At 33.2% G+C, this 22,510-nt stretch overlaps 1 protein-coding gene across 5 annotated transcripts in view; it reads left to right on the top strand.

The window, feature by feature from the left end:
- The window catches only part of LOC118188463 (uncharacterized), a 301,229-nt gene that overhangs the window by 256,914 nt on the left and 21,805 nt on the right, over positions 1-22,510 (top strand). For all 5 annotated transcript variants that reach the window (XM_085806957.1, XM_085806954.1, XM_085806953.1 and 2 more), the window contains exons 15-16: positions 1,400-1,637; positions 19,813-19,933. In XM_085806957.1, the coding sequence (XP_085663083.1) occupies positions 1,400-1,637; positions 19,813-19,933 (359 nt within the window). The remainder of the gene's footprint in view (positions 1-1,399; positions 1,638-19,812; positions 19,934-22,510) is intronic.

Here is a 22,510-nt window from a genome sequence, read left to right as displayed (position 1 = left end):
GTTGTACCTTATATGAGGAAGACATGGTGAATGATACTATTTGCATGCCACTACATAAACTTTTGATTATGACAGAGTGACTCTAGTAAGCGCACGGATTGCTCATGCATATCCAGTCACTGAACGGATCTGCAACTGTAGCAAAACATATTTCATAGCTGATAATGATTTGATGCATAATCCTTTCTCTGCTGTTTCTGAAGAAGGAAATCTGTCTGATATGCCTTGCTTGTAGGATGGAGATCATGTGGTTCTCAGGTGTCCAACTCCTTCACTTTACTTGCAACCAGATACTGAATTGTAGTGGAATTATAAATATTAAACTTCTCGGCTATCATTCAGGCACTTTGTCAGATATCAGTTTTCACACTATTTTAGAAGATCAGCTGAAAAGATTGTAATTCATGTCCATGTGGTGCATCACATGAATATCTGTGTGAACAGACTGCCTTATAATAGTGTATTCATGCTGGGTTAATATTGTTTGCTGCAGACCAAGAAGAATGACCTAGTGAACTCAAAAATACATCTTGATCAGTTATGCAAAATCCACGCCTCACTTTGATTGTTCATTGCAACAGAGTACTACAAATCACAACAAATGGACCAATGCAACATATCAATCACATGCATGATGTCAGCAGTTACTTCCTTCATTCCTTTGGCAGTTACTACCAGCATTACTTGAAATAGCTATTTCAAATTCAAAAACCCAATAGTTTAAAAAAAAAAAGCATAAGAGAAGTCTCAAGCTGTAAGTGGAAATGACAGTCAGGAAACAGAAAATCACTTCGAAGAAGAGAAAGCTCTTAAAAGTGCAATGAGACATATCGAACAATTCATCTGCCGTCTGACATTATTTTCGTAAAATTATTATGTAATTTGCTTCATATCTAATTTTTTTTAAATAACTGGTTTTTTAACTAAATATATAAATACATAGTAATATGTATAGAGAGCATATAGTTGTATTTTTTAAATCTGATATACAGCCTATGAATGCTCTTTTGTTTGAACCAGCCATTTGTTTATCTGACCTAAGCTGCAGCCTCAAAGAGGTTTTGTTAATCAGGAGAGTTCACTGTGTTTTCCTTTTTGCTGTTAAATTTGTGTTTTCATGTCACTTCCATTCCGTTACTACACTTAAATACTATTCTATCTGCAGTTTCTGTCTAAGATATTAGACAGCTGTTTAAGATATTAGCATTTATATACATAAATAATGTATTTTTTACTTCAGCTATATTACATGTTCAGTGTAAAGATTTTTGTTTCATATGGAAAGTAGTTAAAATACAAATAAATTGTTCCTAATTAGTTCTCCCTCCTAGTGACATAATTACTGTAACACTAATCATGTAATATATACTTTTAAGTGACATTTTACTGTTTCTTCCAGGTATGAAAGCAGAATGAAATTAACTGAAGCAAGAATGAAAGAACTTGGTTTAATAACAAACAGGGTACCTTTTGCTTTAGATGAGTGGGAAATACCTCGTGATCATATTGTTATCAATCGCAAACTTGGTGAAGGTGCTTTTGGAACTGTATTTGGAGGAGAAGCATATGTTCCAAATGAAGGTTGGAAAGCAGTAGCTGTGAAAACTCTAAAAACTGGAGCAAAAGTTGAAGAAAAGGTTATCCATTAAAATCTATTTCTTTTATTATATTGTAAATTTTCAAAGTTGTAGTAAACGTATATGGGAGATCAGCTTGATCAAAATACAGTATGAGTATATATGCAATGAAACACTTGTAAAATGATCACCCATGACTGCAGATGTTTTGTTTTTATGTTGGTAATCTTGCAGAACATGATTATCAGAGAAATACTTGCTACTGTCACAGAGAGTCGCCACCAGGATGCCTATTCTACGATGACTAAAAACGTCTGAAACTTGAGCGAACAATATTGACTCAAGAAAACCGGTATGGACAGCCCAAAGAACATCAATAAATGTTCTTTGGGACAGCCATCACAACTTATTGGAGAAAGCCATTCTGCAGTTCTTGGGTGTAGGGCAGGCGGGTACATTTGACTTAAAGTGGACAAGGCTTTAAGGAGCTTTAGACCAATTACAGTACAGACGAGTGACGAAATTTATAGTGCGCCCTGACTAAAGTTCTGGAATATTCTCCTATTATTTCACTAACTCGCACTCTGTATTTGTAGTTCGAAAAAATTGGCACAAAACAGTATTATGACCAACACACAGCAGAATACGCTGCTGTGTGATGTGAAGGAAAATCTTGTTTTTTAAGGGGAAAGTTAACGCAGGAATTTAGGGCTAAGAAATAGAGTTGTGGAATACCATGAAAGCAACGGTAAATAGATAAGAGTAAATGAATTAAGCTTACTTCAAATCTTTTTAGAAATAAATCATTTAATCATTTAAATTTATAATATGATTAATTTGCATTACAATCTAATAGCAAACTAAGGTTTTTTTTATTTATTTATTTTTTCCATTCTTACATTAAAACTGCATTTTCATGCAATTTATTTTACAGTTAAAATTAGAAAAATATTTCTTTAAGTAAGAAATTAGAAATAAAATATTTCTTTCCTAATGTTCCTTCCTTTTTTATTTTTTGTTTCTATGAAAATTATTTCTTTCAGAAAAAGAAATAAAATTCATTCGTTATTACAGTATGGCCGATTGCTGCTGCATTCAGCTATCACTCATGCATCAAAATGTTTTATTTTAAATCATTTATTCTATAATTAGCATGAAAGAAAATAATTTTTCAATTTAAAAATATATAACCAGAATTATACAATCTATTCTGTATGTGTGATTAATTCGTATTGCAATTTTTCTCATGCATATATTAGTAATACTTTTTTTAAAAGTTACATTGCTGTTGCTTTAATTTCTTGTATAACTGTTATTTCTTATAAGAGCTGCTTATTTTAGATATTCTTCGTTCTCAAAAGATTTTATTCTGTGAAAATAATTAAGATATCTGACCACGTCTGGAGCACTTCTTTTCAAAAAAGCAGTATAATATAAACACATTTTCTCATTTATTATTTATAGAGATTAATTACGGGATATCAAAATTCAATATATACTATTATCCTACAAAAAATATTAAATTTATGTGAAATTTTAAGCAAATTTTAAAACAATTTGAAACATTCTACGTAAAAAAAATATTAAAGTTATATTAAAAAAGGTCACATAATAATAAATTGCATGAGAATGACGTAGAATTTTAAGGATATCTTAAATAATAAAAAATTTCAATTTCAGAATTTTGACGTTTTTTATGAGATTTTTGAGAAATTCACGATGTTATTATTTAATCAACAGGCCACAATTTCAAAAATATTTAACATGTAAATATTCTGGCACGTCATTCCCTAGATAACTATGCAAAGATTAAATTCTAATAAAATTACACTCATGCAAAAAAAAAAAAATAAGTTTTGAAAGCCTTCAGATTTTATAGACTATATTATAGTTTTTTAACGTTTTGTGTGTAACTTTTATTTATTAAATATCATGTTTGCACTTAAACCAAAAAATTCAATTAAACAGCAAAATCACATAATTTAAAAAGAGCATATCTTTAGAATTTCTGATAGACAGTCTCGCACACTAGAGATAAAAATGTTTTTTTCCAGCTTTTTTTTCCCCTGTACAATGTTACTATTGCTCGTTTTGAAATCGTTGATCAACAAACACTCATAAATGCTTTACAGAATATGAAATAGATAATAAAACAAATTCCCAGTTCTTAATTTGGTATAGGCCTTCAGATGCCTATATTAGGGTGGAGGATTATGTTATTCAAAATTTGATGGTTCTAGGTATCGTTATTTTATCTCAGTGCGAGAAACATTCATACATTTATGCAGATTCTTCATTATTTAATTTCTTTAAATATAATACAGTGCGATAATATTTTGTGGCAACATTTTGAAACGTGAAACGCCGCAAAATGGCAAAACAAAATTAATAGCCATTCTGAGCTAAGATCCTTTGGGCTAAAATTTATTTGTAAACTTATCACACTAGTAGTAGTACTACTACTGAAAATATATTATAAAACTATTTTATAGTTTTATTAACTATTAAATGTATAGTTTTATTATTATTTCATTTTTCTTTTACAGTAGTGTGAATTTCACGTAATAATGAATGACATTCCTTATTGTGTTTCACAGTATTGTTCGTAAGGTATTCCACTGTTATATTTTAAAATAAACTTAATTCTTGTTGTACATAAGTCGAGTAGATGCTTCTCGGATATCTATATTTTTATTAACTGAAGAAGGATTATATGCTAGATAAATACTTATTATCTTCTACATTTTTAAACTATATAATTACAATATACATCTATAATTTCAGAAAAAATATAAATAACCTTCCTTTCAGTAGAAATTGCGTTCTTGTTTTCTGAATGTGGCTCTAAATACTCTCTCAATTCATTGCAAATTAAAATAACTATAAATTTTGGCAATCTGAAATATGCAATGAAAACATCTTCTGGCAGATCAAAAGCATCAACATATTTTCTATAAATTTGCCGCCGATTCAGAGATCTACAACTGCATTCTTCGTTTAAATAGGAAAAACTTAGGGGCAAAAACACATACAAAACCATTGTCTACTTAGAAAGTCAACTGACAAGCCTGATTGATGACTAGGCAGAATTTTTCCCCGCGCTTCTGATGACTTCCATACTCAGAGAATATGGGATGTTGGGCAGACTTGTTTTTCACTAGCAGTGACATCTGGCGGCCCACAAACTGGTGTCGACTCTCAGAGCCTAGAATAGCCATCCTGAGGTTTCACGCCTGGCGACTATTGAGATAGAAGTACTTTTAAAGATTGTAAAAGAGGTCGTTAACTAAGACTTGAGAACTATAAAAATCTAATGAAATAATTCTGGTTGAAGACAAAGAAATTTAGAAATAACTTCTAAGAACTAAGAAATAGATAACTGGACATTCTAGGTTAATTCATTGACAAATATTAAATGAGAAAATGTGTGCTCAGCAAACTCTGAATTAATTAACTGTGTATTCAATAGATTTAAAGTTTGATTCCACAGATTTATTTATCAGAAATTATATGTATTATTTAATAATGTAATAGTAAATGCTAGAGAGAAGTGCACTTTTAAAGGACTTTTGATGCTTTTTTCAAATTGTTAATTTTGCTTGTCTAAGTCATGTTTTAAACAGTGCCAGAGGTGTGAAACTTCTTTGATATATTGCACAGCATTCTTATCGTCATAATAGCTTCTTAAAAGGTTTATTTTCCTTTGTGAATTTTTCGTCTTATATATATATATGTTACCACTTTTTTCTTCATTGATATAATTCCTTTTCATGCAGCACTTTTTTGCCTGCAAAATCAATGTTACCAGTTGTGCATTCAACAACTGGAATTCTATGCTTTTAACTGTCACATGGTAGACATGAGCACAAATGATATTTTGATGTCTCTCCAACAGATACACATAGTTACAGAAAAAATACTGAAATTTTTAAATTAATTAGTCATGGTATTTTAATAAGTCAGAATATTGTTTCTTAAATGTATTTGCATCTTATACTGAACCTTGATTCTTTCCATATTTGTGAACGACACTAAAAAATATTTTAAATACAGTTTCTTGATAATGAATTATCGGTATTTAAAATCTCTGTTCATTTTAGTTTGAAAAGTGCTCTAATACAATAGTATATATGTATGGTGGAAAGTTGTAGTTCAGTTTCAGCTTCTGGTGGTTGAAGAGGATTTATGTGGAGTTTTATTACAAATATGAGCTACATTATCTCAAAAGTTTTTTCTTGAAGGCAGATATCTCTTGAACACAACTCATTAATTTAATATGTTCATTGTGCTGCTTATATTGATGTTTTTCATAATACAGAAGTTGTAAATTTAGTTTTGGGTGTTAAGAAATACTATTGACGCAGATCATTCACAACTGTAGCTGTCACTTATTATTATAAACAAAATTTAATTGCTGCAGTATTTTTGTATTCTACTACTTACGTTGCTATTCTTATATATAGCTGTTTGTGTTACTATGATATATCTGTATTTTACATATAGATATTATCTGCACATAATATACAGGTAATATTTTACTACATATGTTTTAACGTATAATGCTCACTTTTAAGCACAGTAATGAACTTCATATAGAAAACATGAAACCATTTAAAAATCGTAGACATGTTAGAAGTACACTTTAATTATAATTACAGCAAATACTTGCTTAAATTAGTTTATGTGTTTAGTTCCATGTTGGAAATTTTAAATAGATTGTGTAGGTCAGAAAAGTGTTTTTAATTCATCTGATGGGTTGTACTTTTTATAATACTATTTGTGCATTTTTCTGTGTTATAAATTGTATTAAAAAACCTTTTTAGGTACAGTCAAAAGTCGTTAATCCGGATTCGTCGGGACTTCGGCGAATCCGGATTATAGATCATCAGTTTAAATCTGGTAAGATGGCATGCGGAAATTATAAAATTAAAAATATGAAACCGTAATTTATGAAATAAAGAACAATTATGATCTAAAGGGTATCAAAATTTACAAAAAAAAGCTTAATATTTATTTGTTTACTTTATTAAACATTTCTTTCAATGTAAGTTGTTTAAGTTGCTTTGTTTTATGTGCTAATACTTTCTCTTTAATTCTATATAAACAGACATCATTTCTTGTTCAGTTACAAAGTTCCGTTGTTCAAGTACTGTAATTGCTGTGCCGAGAATACCAACTAACTTGTCAATTGAAATTTTTTTCGTTTTCACTAACCTCTCTGTCACTTTCTTCATGCCTTTATCCATTTTTTGCAGCAATTCCACTTTTTGTTTGATGGACATCGAAACATACTTTCGCTTACTAGATCCTGTGGGAGCTCCAGCATTAGAAATTCTATTTGACATAATCGAAAGTTCAAGCTTACTTTTATAAAATTGCTCTAACCGTCTGCAAAAAATGATAAGCCGGATCCGATTTGGAGATTAAGGAACAACGCAATCTGCAACATTAACTGAAATAGATAATAAAATAATTTTAGCTTATACGATTCGTTATACATTAAACGCTCATGCGTAAACGTATTATGCGCATGCGCACACGCATATGCGCAGCCGTGAAGGTCTTACGCGCATGCAAACGCCTATCGGCGCGTCTGTGCATGTGTCGCGTTGACGCGACGCATGCGCAGAAAGTTTGTAGCTTTGAGGTCCGGATTATGCGTGTCCAAATTAACGACTTTTGACTGTACTCTTCTGCACTCTAAATTCCTAATGATGAATTCTTGTTCCAATATTTTAATGTGCCTCTCTTGATTCTTTCATTGATAGTGATTTCTCTGGAGATTCATTATCTATTTCATTATTGTTTTCATCAGCAACATGTAATATTTCTTCTGTGGCTTCTTCTGTTTTTCCGTTTAAAGCTTAGTTATTCTTATTTCGAACCATTTCATTTAATAAACCATCAACAGTATTTCCATCTTGGTTTACGGGATTTCATCTTTAAAAAAATACAAACTAAACTAAGCTGAACTCGGCGGCACAAACAGCCCTTAGAGAGACATGTCTGGCAGTGCCCTCATATCGGCTTTCTAGACTGTGGGCTCTGGGGTGCTTGTGCATCTTAGCCTAGACAAGTGGTCAGCTTGTTGCAGGACCCCCGATGTTTAGTCTCCAAGCGAACTTGGTATTCATTTTATCGACCCACTCCAGGGATGCAAGGCTGAATCCACCTTGCCCAGCCTGGGGTTCAAACTTTAAAGAAAAATACTGCTGTACAAAAACAATTAAAAATGCATTAATCAGAAATTTGACTCAAAGTGCTTGTAGTTCTATGTATGGCATCAATCAAAGAATTTTTTTGTTTTTTCTGATTCTAGTTTTTCTCTTTATCTAATCAACAATTTTTGTCACAGCTTATAAGCCCTGATAAAAATATTTTAAAGTCTTTATTATACCCTTGTCAATGAGTTGCAGTATTGCTATCATACTCAGAGGTAAGGAGCAGAAGTCAGTGTCTGTAAGTCCCACTGCTGTGATGAGCTAGGGAGTTGAATAAGATTAACTTTTTTTTTGGTTGTTGTTGTTAATAAGACTCATTTAATAAGACTTGTAAGTCTTCTGCTATTCATCCAAGCATTTTAATTTTTCGTAACACTCAGAAAGGCTCTATGCCCACATGAAATATTGTCATCTTTTAAGTTTTAAAGTAACCAAAAGCAATTTCTTTACACTCACAATCATGTTTGTTGTAAAAAAACTGTAGTACATTCTTTTAACTGCTTTCGTGTAGAAAATGGCTATTTAAAAATGCTGTGCATTATAAAGGTCCACAGTTAATTTGTAAAGCTTGAACATCATAATAAGATTTGAACACTGCTCTAAATTAGAGCCCAGTTTTATCCAAATTTGAAATCTGCTGGGGAGTACATTTTTATAAAACTAAGAATGAACATTCTGAAAACCTCTTTTCTGTTGATTGACCATCTGCATCCTGCATGTTACATAAATTTTGATCAAAAATACCAAAAAATATCAGAACTATGCTGAGACTACTCGTCAATGGTTGTTCTGCACAGGCTCTTAATATACGTATATAAACATTAATAATAATTAGACACAATGAATTCTCTATTAGAATATCTGTTTACAATTTCAATATTTATAGAAAAAGAAATAAATCTTATCTACTTGGATTCTGCACATGCTTCTTGATCAATACAATTTTATTAATACTTGACTTCAGCAGTTTCACAGTTTCCTTGAATTAAAGCAGGAACTAGGATATCATTGAATAAACAGAACAAAAATACAGTATAATATAATGCAATTCAATTCATATCAACATTAAATTCATAGAACACTTCTGTCACTAAGCAAACACGGATCAAAACGTGCATGGCAATGCCGAAAACTGATGCCATCCACAAAAAAAGGATACATGAAACTTGCGTCATTAAAATATTAATACATTAAAAAATCTCGTGTTCATTCAATAAAAGTTATTGATAAAACAAAGTCTCGTGCATATATCCCGAAGTTTATTGACGGCATTGTGTAACATTCTCCCACCTTGATTTGCCACCTTCGAGGTAAATCAACAAAGTTCAACAACCTAGTCTCTTAGGTATCTTGATTACTCTATTGCTTCTTGACGTCCAAGGAGCTGCTGAAACATCCTTCTGAATTAGACTGTCATTCTTGATATGGCTGGTGGGTCATTAGTAGGATGTTGATCTGGTATAATGGGATCCCCAGAAGAATTAACTTCTAGAGGGTAAATCCTTTGGACTGGACGAACGATATGACCAAGTGGAGTTTTGACTTTGATGACTCTCACATGGCCGTATCTCTCCCTGGATACAGTTCTTCAATCACTGCAAGTGGCCAATTAAGTCTCTTCTGGTTTTTAGAACCAACAAGGACCACTTCTCCAACTTCAAAAATTTTGTTAGATGTGCCAGCTTTTTGCACCAACTGACCTAAGTATTCTTTCGGGAATCGTCGTCTGAATTGTTCACGCAGTTCTTGGCAATAACGTTCTCTCTTTAGCAGTTTGTTCCTGTCCAAGTGATCAAGATCAGCCATTCCAATCTCTTTTACATCTTGGAGAAAGCTGGATGGTGTTAGAGGCCTCAACTCATCTGCATCGTTAGAGATGTATGTTAATGGTGGCTTCTGCGTCGCAAAGAACTGTGAGCAGTTCCTCATACGTAACAGACGACTTACCAAGAACTCGAACAAGTAGATTTTTCACTATGCGAATTAGTCTCTCCCACTAACCGCCCCACCATGCTGCGGTTGGGGTACTGAATTTTCAATTAATTGGATTTAGAGTTTCAAGAGCAGCTATCTTTTGCCACTCAGTTTGGTTCAATGCACCAGAGACACCGATAAAGTTTGTGCCGTTGTCACTATAGATAACTGTCAGACGGCCTCGTCGAGCGATGAATCTTCTCAATGCGAGTGCACAGCAATCTTCACTTAAGGATGTCACGATCTCCAAATGTATTGCTCTGTAGACTGTGCATGTAAACAGCATCACCCAGGCTTTAGTCCTTTTTCTAAGAATAAGGGGACCACACAAGTCAATTCCGGTGACTTCGAAAGTTCGAGCGTCCCGTACTCTGTCTAAAGGTAAATAAATAGGTATGGTTAAAGGTGACTGTTGTGAATCTCTTGTAGGTAATGCATTTCTTGATTATTGATCTAATTGTCTGTCTAGCTGAAATAATCCAGTATTCTTCTCTAATCATTGACATGAGCATTTGAACACCGACAGGAGAATTCTTTTTATGGTATTCAAGCACTAGACTTTGCACAATATTATGCTTTGACAGAAATAGAATTGGATATTTACATCCAAATTCATCATCTCTTGTGAGAATCTTTGTTTTCATTCTTATCAGTCCTACTTCATCTCTGACGACCGAGAGACCATTTATTACATCTCCAGTCTGAGAAAAACTTTCACGCTGAACTAGTAGACTCAAAGTGTTTTTTGAATTTTTTAACCCGGCAGCAGACAAGAATTTTACTCTATTTACAGAGTTTGCGTGACATCTTCTAATAAATCTTAGAACCCATGCTAAAATTATTACAATTGCTGAAAATTTAGAATATTTTTCATACCACTTAGATGTATCAGTACTCGCACTAAAGTTGAATACTATAGTTTTCTTTCAGATTTCTGAAGAAATTAATGCCTCGCTGGGTTTAATTTCAAGGCATGGCCAACTATCCTTCAGATTCTTTAACCACCATGCATTCTTTAGAATTTGATGAGGGGTACAACCAAGAAAAGGTATATCAGCTGTATTTAACTGGCTTGGCACGTAAGACTACTGATTTTCCTCTGAAAGTGCACAAATATCTCTGACACGATTTCCTACAAAAGTTCCCCATTGATCATTGCGCTTGATCCATGACAGAGCTGTGGTGGAATCAGACCAGTAATGTTTTTCAACTTCGTCTAAGGATAATGCCTCTACAACATACTTCGCTAGACGTACTTCTAAAACACAGGCTAAAAGTTCAAGACGTGGTATTGTCATCATTTCCTGTAACACAAGATTTTCAGAAAATTTACACATTTGTCAGCATTGTTTTCGCAACGTAACAAAATCACGGTCGTGTAAGCTCTCTGGCTCAAGTCACAAAAAACATGCAAAGTCCAAGTTTGTTTCTTTCCATATCCTGTTCTGTGCGATATTTTCAAATATGATAAGATCTGTAATTCACCGTACCATTTCAAAAAAAAATTTTTGACCTCTTTTGACAGTGGAGAATTCCAAACTACTTTAATAGACCAAACTTCTTGAATCAATAACTTAGCCGGTAATAATACAGGAACTAAGAACCCTAGTGGATCGAAAATCCCCTGTATTAAGGACAAAATCTCTCTTTTTGACAGGTTGTCTAGATTTCGTACAGGCTTAATATGAATAGAAAGGCTATCATCCGTTCTATCCCATAGAATACCCAAGACTGAAATATGATTCTTAGAAAGAGATTCTGAATTATCATTCCTCGAAATTTTATTAACATTGTTTACAGGACCGAATGTCCACATCCGTAGGTCCATTTTAGCTTCTGCCAAAATATCAATTGATTTATTCATAAAATCCTTCAACTCTTCCTCTGTGTCAAGAGACGTGACACAATTATCAACATAAAAAGAATTTCAAAGATTTTCTGCTATGCAACTTTGCTCTTCATTTTTACTTAAGAAGCCTAAAAAAAATGTATGAACATTTTTTTATATATATTTATATAAAAAAAATATTTTCCACGTTCTTTATAGAATTACTGCTGGAATCTGAAATTCCTCTTGTCTCTAAGTTCCAAAGATCGGATACCTTTAGGTCCTGAAAAGTCCGACTTACATTCAGAGTAGATATACCACTACTGTGTGGTTCGGAATGCTCCTTAAGTTGATACAAACAGTCCATCCTAATGTAGTGTCAATTGCAGTGAAACCTCCATCGAGCTGTTTGTCTTTCCCTGTAAGAATTGTACTGTAAATGTCACTGCCTATTAGCATCTCTGTCTTCGGGCAACCTGTCCTGAAAGCCATATCTTTTTACACTTAAGTTCTTTTAAAATAGGGCCCTTAGACACATATAGCTTTCTGATCCAAAAACACAAAATCCATTTCTTTTCTCAATTAAAGATTGAGAGAGTGTAGCTTGATCCGATACTTTTTATGTACATTCGGTTCAATTTTAACCCCTCCAAAAAGCGTATGAGCAGCAGTTTCCCCTGCCATGGGAATTAGTCTTAATTCCTGTACCGTAGATTTCAAAATGTGTGATTTTTGTGATCCGCAATCGAGAAGCGCTCGTACTTCTCTCATGCCTGATTTTCATAACACATTGACTTTAATTGTCATGAGAGCTATCTCCGTGTAACATTATTTTTCCCGCTGTAGTTACCTGAATGGTGTCTGCCTTTGTTGCCTTTTCCTGAGTTTCCTGTATCTGCAGATCCAGGCAGAGAGAAATTGTATGAGCCTTACCACACACATAGCAACATACAACTGTTTACATGACTTAGAACATATCCAGGCGAAAGGCACTTTAGGCAAAGCCTAATTTTATTTATTTTTTTTTTTTTTTGTCGTCTAATGACAGACGGTGTGCTTCGTAACAGTCCTTACTATCGTGTAGTTTATCGCAAAAAATACAGTTATTATCTTTCATCTTAAGGAAACCTGCCGCTGTAGGGACGTTCGTTAACTGTTTCGATTTAAATTTGCTTTTTAAATCCCTTTTCAATTTATAGCAATACTTGCCTTTTTGCCGAAAAATTTCAAATCCACTCCGCACTAATTTAAGTCTTTCCTCCCCTTCCACTTCGCATCTTAAAAATTTCATCAAATTAGTTAGGCGAGAAATATTCTGACATTTACTTCTCCAAAAAGCTGGCTTCTTTTCCAGGCTCTGAGGACTTCCTCGGGGAGGCATGATTCTACCATGGGATATAACCAACAAGCATTGCTTTCTGTTTTAATATCTAAGAATTCGAGAGCACTTAGTTGTGCTTCAATCTTGTCAATTATCCATTTTTGGCAGCAATTCCACTTTTTGTTTAATGGACTTCGAAACATACTTTCACTTTGTAGATCCTTTACATATTAGTAAATATATATCAGAAATTCTATTTGACATAATCGAAAGTTCAAGCTTACTTTTATAAAATTGCTCTAACAGTCTGCAAAAAATAATAAGCCGGATCCGATTCGAAGATTAAGGAACAACGCAATCTGCAACATTAACTGAATTAGATAGTTTTAGTTTAGCTTATACCGTCCGTTATACATTAAACGTGCATTCGTAAACGTATTTTGCGCATGTGCACATGCATATTCGCAGCCGTAAAGGTCTTACGCGCATGCGTCAACGCGATGCATGCGCAGAAAGTTTGTAGCTTTGAGGTCCAGATTATAGATCATTCCAGATTATGGGTGTCCGAATTAACGACTTTTGACTGTATACGTATGTTAACCTTAATAATAATTAGACATGGTGAGTTAGAATATCTGTTTACAATTTCAATATACAGTAGACGTTCGTTTTTACGAACCTCTTTTTTACGAACACTCTCGATTTGACGAACTAGCAAATGGTCCCGAGTACACTCCCATAGATGTAATGTAAGTTTGCGCTCTTATTTACGAACTACAAATCAGGAAAATCTCTTTTTTGCGAACTCAGTTTTCATACTTCTGCGTGTTTCATTGGGACGAAGTGTGAAGGTCAAATAAAATCTCCAACTATTTTGAGGGAGCAAGTGCGAAACATTCGAAGAAGTAAAGTAAGGAAGGAGGGGGCAGAGAAGAGGGGAAATTAGGACAAATTTATGGTGTTGTTTGTTGTGGGAGGCTCTCAGAAGAGCATCGGCCTGATGTTGTTGGGTGAGGGTGAGACCATTCGTGTTAAAGGGGTTTGGGTTGCTTCTAAAAGAGAGTTGTTGCTTTTTGTAATGTCATAGTCATTTGATCTGGACAACTCAATCAGTGAAGTCTCGTTAGTCGAGAGGGAGATTGGGCCAGTTTTTGTTAAGTAAGATTCTTAGAGCTATGTCGCAAATGAAGAAACGAATTTGTTTAGCGGTTGAAATAAAGAAGAAGATTTTAAAAGAAGTTGACGAAAATATATTAAGCAAGACACAAATTGTCAGAAATATGGAATTCCTAAAAATAGTTTATCGACGATTTTAAAGGCAAGAGAGAAGATCTTTGGAGCTAAAAACAGAAACGATGAATGTGGACCCTCCTCTCGAAAATATTTTCGAGAATCAAAACTCCCAAATTTGGAAAGGGCTTTGCTTGTTTGGTTTCAAAAGATGAGAAGCTTAAACATTCCAATTGATGGAAATGTACTTAAAGAACAAGCACACTTTTTTGCTTCCAAATTAAACATCAAAGATTTTAAAGCATCGGATGGTTAGTTACAGAAATTTAAATTTCAGATTGGTTTGAGTTTCCGGAAAGTGTGTGGTGAAAGTGCAGCAGTTGACACGTCATCAGCAAATGAATGGAAAGAAGAAAAGTTGAAATTGCTTCTTTCTGAATACGCTGCAAATGACGTTTTTAATGCAGACGAAACGACTTTGTTTTTTAAGATTTTGCCAGAAAGAACATTAGCTTACAAAGGAGATAAATGTGTTGGAGGTAATAAAGCTAAAGAGAGACTTACAGTTTTGATTGCAGCCAACATGGCTGGGTCACAAAAATTCCCTCTGCTCTTTATTGGAAAATATCTGAAACCAAGGTGTTTCAAAAATGTTCAGAAGATTCCTGCTGCATATTATGCTAATAATAAGGCCTGGATGACTGGCAACATCTACGAAAAATGGTTGAGAGATTTAGACAACCGTTTTTCAGCAGAGAAGCGCAAAGTTCTCCTAATCGTGGACAATTGTACTGCACACATGGAAGTCACTGGGCTTCAGGCAATCCGTGTGGAATATCTCCCACCAAATGCAACTGCAGTTTTACAGCCAATTGATCAGGGGATAATCAATAGTTTCAAGTGAAAATATAAGACAGTGCTCTTGCAAAGAGTAATCCTTGGCTTGGAAAGGGAACAACCTTATCAGATTGATATTCTTGGTGCAATGCATTTATCAATCAGTGCATGGAATGATGTATTAGATGAAACAATTTCTAAAGCCTTTCGACATGCAGGTTTTATTAAAGAAACAGACGTAACTGAAGAAATCCATGACAATAGATCTCACGACGAAGATGAGGTTCTCATGCATGAACTTCGCCGTAGAAATCCACAGTTGCCAGAACTTTCATTCGAGGATTTTTTAAATGTGGATTCTAATGTCATCTTCACGGAGGAAATATCGGATCATGATATTATTAGCAGCATAATCAACGAGAATGAGAGACTTTCAGATCCAGAAGAAGAAGAAGAAAATGAAGTAACACCAAGACCGACTTTAAAACAAGCTGCTGAATACTTGTCAGAACTTAGGCGATTTTTTGAGGCCAGTGATAATTGTGAAATGCTAACAAATATAGAGAAGATGGAGTCTTGCATTGTACAATCTGTTGTTTTAAAACAGACAAAGATAAGTGATTATTTTGTTGCTCAATGACTTAATAAAGGTACGTTTTACAAATATTTTATATTTCTTGTTTGTTTAATAGAATGGATATCATATATTAAGTAGTAATACTATTAAAAATAATTCCTAATACATAAATAAAAGCATGGAATAGTATCACTAACCTGTCTCGAAAACATTAAAATGTGAAATACTAACAATTTCCGATGCCTTTCTAAATTACGAACTCTCGATTTAACGAACTGTTTTCATAGTCCCTACGAGTTCGTAAAAACGAGCGTCTACTGTATATAAAAAAAGAAGTAAATCTTATCTACTTGTATTCTGTACATGCTTCATGAGAAATACAATTTTATTAATACTTGACATCAGCGGTTTCACAGTTTCCTTGAATTAAAGCAGGAACTAGGATATTATTCAATAAACAGAACAAAAATGCAATATAATATAATGCAATTCAATTCATATCAACACCAAATCCATAGAACACTTCTATCACTAAGCAAACACAGATCAGAACCTGCATAGCAACGCCGAAAACTGATGCCATCCACAAAAAAAGGATACATGAAACTCGCGTCATTAAAACATTAATACATTAAATGTCTTGTGTTCATTCAATAAAAGTTATTCATAAAACAAAGTCTTGTGGATATATCCCGAAGTTTATCGACGGCATTGCGTAACACTGCATTTTGCATAACTTTTATGAAGAGTTGTTTTGTTTTCCCTTTGGACTAGCCAACCTTCAGTAGCAGAAATTGTTTTTTTTCCCATGTAACTTCCAGCCTTTTGCAGTAATATAGTTCTGCTTATAAGGCTGTTAATCGCTTTATCTTCAAAAAACTATTCCAGGATATTTTCATTGACTAATTTGTCTTCTTTTTTTTAATTGCAAATTTCAAGTTGTGCAATTACCCATGGAAATTTCATCACAATGTTTTTAACAAATTTTACAAAAATAGGCTTACATCCAAAGGTGAGGTTACTTTTCTTAGACTGCAAGCTTGGAAGAGGATCAGGATTGTTAAGCAAATATTGCTTTCAAGCAAACTGAATCTGTCTTGTGTGCAGCATAGCATACTGGTTTTTTTAAAAGTTAAGGAAAATCACAAAAATAGCGATAACTCTTCCAAAAATAAGTCAATCCATACAAAATTTGAACATGTCAAAGTTGTTGAGTCAAACTGGAATATGCAGATTAGTGGCGCTGCAATCAGAATGCATCATTTGCGAAGAGCAAAAATTGCATGTTTGAGATAAAGCCTGTAAATTTTGCTGTGATGTTGAGATAAGAGATCTGGAATAGCCAATACATAACAGTGACCTTCAGGATCATTTACACAAAGAACTGTGATGGAGAGCTATTAGGAGACTAGAAGCAGGGCAAAGTAAAGCAGAAGTAGCCAGATGGCTAAAAGTGAGTTTTTCTGTTGTTTATAGACCTTTGCAACAATTTCTAACCACAGATTTAGCATCCAAGAGGTTCAGCCAAGGATAACAAACCACTATGATGAGTGCCAATGACTAATATTTGTTATCAGCACAAAGGAATAGAACTGCAGCAAGGTCCTCCCTTGCTGCAGCCACCAGAAGTTTCGTGCTAACTTAAACTGTGCATGGAAGGATTCACAAAGGATGTCTGTATGTGAGGCAACCAGACATTTGCGTGCTGCTCGTGTCATAGAAGGGAATATTTGAGGTGGCATGTCAACGTATCTACTGGATGACTGATCAATGGAGGGTCATCATCAGTCATCAGCTAATGGATGAGTCCAAGTTTAGCTTCTAAAGGTGATCATAGGCATTATTTGATGTGGCGAGGACGTGCAACCCATTATCATCCATCAAACATTCGTGAAAGTGATGCATACAGAGAATGCAGAATCTGTGTTTGGGGTGGTATCACTCTGGGGGAACACACAGACCTCCATGTCTATCCTTGTAGAATCGGGAATGCTCTAGCCTATAGAGAAGACATCCTTGAGGCTTATGTGTGTCCTTATGGCAGGGCAATAAGTGATGATTTCCTACTACATCACGACAACACTGAAGCACACAGGTCTTGCATCGTGGGTGATTATCTTCGGCAGCAAACAATTCAGCACATAGAGTGGCCAGCTCAATCACCTGACCTGAATCCTATCAAGCTTATTTGGGATGCTTTAGGAAGACAAAAACTGCTTTCGATCTTTCTCTTCAGACTCTTTCTACGCTTACAACTGCTTTGCAAGAGCAATGGCTCTTACTTTCTACAAAACTGATAAACCGCATATATCACAGCATCGCACATTGCCATATGTGCTGTATTGCTTACAGAGAAATCAAACTCCATATTAAAGGCAATTTTCCTATATCAAACTGACGCATCCAATTTGTTCGTTTTATACACAGGCTAATTTGTATAACACCATAATTGTCTGGTAATTTCTTTTCATGTTATTTTATACCTTACTATGCGTTATATACTGCAGTTCAGTTTCATTAAATTCTACATATAACTTTTTGAGTAATCATCATTTTTATGATTTTTTGTTAATAATAACCAGTGTATTTTAAACAGCATTTCAACAGTATTAAATCTGCAGAAATACATGCTTTTATCTGGACTTAGATGTTTAATGATCCTGTTAAATGGATTTAATATCCCATTTACTAGCATTTCGTCTGTTTTTTTTTGGGGGGGATACAACAGAAAAACATAAAAATTTATCTTAAACTTGATTATTAAAACTGACATGCCTTTTTCTTTAAAGTGAAAAAATTAATATTTAAAAAAGTATACATTTTATTAGTTTTCACGATTTTGATTCTTATGTAGCAACATTTCTCAGTGGACCACTAATGACCCTCCTAGGTTTCCAAAACAGACAAATAATAAAATTCAAATTAACTCTGTATACTGCACTATAGCTGAAAAATCTCAGTGTTTGGAAATTACACATGGCAATCATATATCATAGCTGCCAACCCTTCCAGTTTTTCATAACTTTTGATCTTCTAGTAGATTACTAAATGTCTTATTTTTTAATTTTTAGCCTTTGCTAAGGAAAATATTCCAAAGCAATAAAGGAAATTTAAATTAGGCAATTTCTATTTTCATGTTTGTAGTGATTTATTTTTTGTATTAAATGTCATTTCATCTGACTTGTCTTAATCTATTGTGGACATTTTATATAGATTAAGCAATGTTCAATCAAATAATGTTTGTATTTCTTTATTTTACTTCAATATATGGTGCATTACTATGTTTATCCACGCAAATATTCATTTTGTTTTCATCATATTTAAAAGTACTTTCATATAGGAAAGCTTTCCTTCCCAAGATCTTAGAATAAAAGGATAAGACAATTAAAAAGTAAAATAGAATAAAAGGATATGAAAATTAAAACGTAAAAGTACCCAAAGAACATAAAATTTAGAATGTCTAATTAAATGCTAATATATTTTACATCAGAACTGCATTACAAATAGTTCAATAACCTGAACCATGCATTGCAATGCAAATTAAAGTTGGTTTCTAGTTCCTTTTACGTGACGACTCAACGCAACATGAAAACTTCCTGCTATATCCAGTTTTTAGGATTTCAAAGTTGGCAGCTATGATATATTATATTTTCTCCAAGGACTGATGTTTTATGAAATTTGTTACCAGTCTATCTATAGACTTTCCATTCTAATTTTAGCAACAAAATATTGATTTAAAACATTATGACTGTATTGCTTCTTACCAACATATATTCAAACTATGCAGTGCAAGAATACAAGCTGCTTGCAATCAAATCAGTGAGTAAATTAACATCAGTAATAAACATTTAATTTTTAGTTAATAAGGTAAAGATTATCCAAACTAACAGTGTTGAATTCTTAAAAACATATATATATATATATATATATATATATATATATATTATTAACTTAATTACTTTATGCGAGTATGAGTTTCATGAATTTTAGTTATATTTTTAAAATCTAAGTGTACTGGTTGTAACACATGCAAAAAATTGCTTTCATAGAGGACAAAAGTAAAGTGGTCCACAGATCATTCTAACTTATAAAAGTGATCTCCACCTGAAAAAAGTTTCAAAAACGCTGTTTTAAAAGGTTAATTCTTTATGCCAGTGATCATTATAAGCAATGGTTATTGTGATAAATATTAAATAACTACAAAATAGTAAATTTATAGTATATTATTTTTACTCTTTCTTTTCTAGCTAGATTTTCTTAGTGAGGCTGAAGTTATGAAACAGTTTGATCATATAAATGTTGTCAAGTTAATTGGTGTGTGTACTATGGGGGAACCTGTATACACTGTTATGGAGTTTATGCTTTATGGTTAGTTATATTTTGTTATTCCATGTTTTTTCATTTCTTATTTTAATTTCATAGTTTTCTCCTCCCTTTACTTGTATTAAAGCAGTACTAGTTTCTTTCAGAATTATTATTACTTTTTTAATGTGATATTTATCAAAACAAGCATGACTGTAATGCAAAAGAATAACTGTTGTCACTTTAAGCATTATTGTAATTTGTAACTTCAAAAGAGTAATTGTCATCCTATTATGTCTTAATTTTTATTCACGTAGCAGAAAATGATTAGTTAAAATTTTAAGAAATCTAATTACCAAGCTAACTTTCTGCATTGGTTGTTAAAACATTACCAGGATTTCACTGGAGTTTATTCATTGTCTTCAAAATATCTCTTTGTAGCAGACCTGCAGGTAGTCAGAATGAAATCTGACAAATTGATTGCTGATTCAAATGCAAATATATGTTAGTCTGTAAATTTTTCTGTTCATTTGGAACTGTGTTAACTCTAATATATTATTTGGGAAAATTTCCCCGGTATCTGTAGCTTTCATGTCTCCTGTGCTGAAATTATATGATACTCTCAAGACTTCTTTTAATAGGCCATAACATGATTAGCACACATTGGCAAAAAGAAATGTCTAAAGGCATATTTACACATAATAATACCAGCAGTTATTTCCATTTTATAGTTACAATTTTGAGGGTTTGTGCTGCAACTATGGCATGTAACCCTTGAAATGCTTTAATATTAGGCAGACAGGTCAAATGTTACCAACAAGATCCCTAAAACAAACTCAGCTTGCTGCATAATGGGGCATCAACCTTGAAATACAAAGTTTAAAATAGACTCTCTTTTAAACCCTTAATGCTGAACTAACAATCCAGGCACTCCTCATTCCTCAGGCACAGAGACCATGAATAGGGAAGGGAACCATTGAATTCATATATGTGGCCATCATGCTACCCATTCGAATAGCCAAAGCCATTACTATTCAGGGCAGCACTGGCTGCCTCTTCTGGCAGTAGAAACTAGGTTTGTGTTATGTCCCCAGAGCCACAACTATCATAGTATGATACTAAGCCAAAGTATGCAACCCTGTGAGGTATATGGCGATGTAATTAATAGCTGATTTGAAATAGTAACTTATTTTTATTATCAGACAAAATGAAAAGAAATACTTACTGATATTTATTTCTGCATTATTTCAAACTAAAATGTACACCAGAAAATGTGGTCACAGTGTTTTGTGTTCTGTCATAGAATACATGCATTGTAAACATGTATTTGAAGAAACACATAATTATATACATTTGCAAAAATTATTTTAGTTGTTTTATATTTTTTTAATATGATGAAATGTATTTTCGATATGTTTGGCACATTATGACGTTTTCAGATGATATGCCATTAAATTCGCTAGCTACCCATCTATTTTTAGCTGCTGTGTTTATATTTATAAAGCTAATAATTCTGTTGAATTCATCTTTTAATTCAAAAGTATTCACTGGTTTTTCAATAGGTTAGTAAAATGAACGGTTTTGTTTTTTCATAATATTATACATTTATTATCATCTATGAATTTTAATTTTAAGCGTAACGTGTTACAGTCTTTCAGAAGCTGATTGCTTCTTGCTGGTTGGCATGGTAGTTACTACATAAGAATGGAATATCCAGTCCTCACCTCAGTGTTGAGGTATCACCGGAGCCATAGGCTAAAATAATTTAAAGATTCAGCAAAAGCTAAAGATATTATTTAATCAAATTTAGAAATTTAAATCCTAGCAAATTTTGAGGTCCGCTAACTAGAAGATGTATTGACCTCCCCAACTTCTTTATTAAAGAAAGTTACAAAGATACAATGATCAATTTATACATCAATGAAAGATATAAAATATGCAAACACCATTAGTCAGAATATAAGTATAAATTTGTTACATTTTAGAACAAGATACAAAGTATAGGGTTAAACATATTAAGAAGATACAATTTATAAAGTTAAATGAACATTGGTAAGCCATTATAATTAATTGATAAACATATATTTTCATTAGAATACAAATATTCCATTAATTTGGAAAGTAGATGTCGACCTTTTTCTAATAACATTAATTTACATAGGAGGTCGAAATTCAGAGTTTCTGGAAATAATTCTTTTCTTTTGCTGTCCAAGCTCGGGCAGTCTAGAATCATATGTAGTGCATCCGCTGTTTCTAATCCACATACACAGTGACTTGGTGAATTCTTGATCTTGAATCTGTTAAAGTAACAGGGAAAGGCTCCGTGATTTGAGAGTATTTGATTGATGAAGAAATCATTGAAGTGTCTTCTCTCAGAAATTCTAGGAAGAATCTTGAAGGTTGATCTACCAGTTTCTTCTTCATGCCATCGACGTTGCCACAAAAGAAGTGCTTGTTCTTTAGCTTTATGTACAATATTACTCAGTGGAATTTTGCAGTAAATTCTCACTTCAGAGGATATTCCTTTTTTTGCTAATTCGTCTGCTTTCTCATTACCTCTGTAGCCATGATGGCCTCTTATCCAATGCAATTTTACTTTAGTATTATAAACGAGCTTTTTAACTTCGATGATTTCTGAGTTTA

The sequence above is a fragment of the Stegodyphus dumicola genome, chromosome X1 (genome assembly GCF_044657685.1).
Source record: "Stegodyphus dumicola isolate Sdum_Otavi_A_Nest chromosome X1, ASM4465768v1".
Taxonomy (NCBI): Eukaryota; Metazoa; Arthropoda; class Arachnida; order Araneae; family Eresidae; genus Stegodyphus; species Stegodyphus dumicola.
Note: the sequence above shows the minus strand (reverse complement) of the source record. Positions and strands in the feature narration are given on the sequence as shown.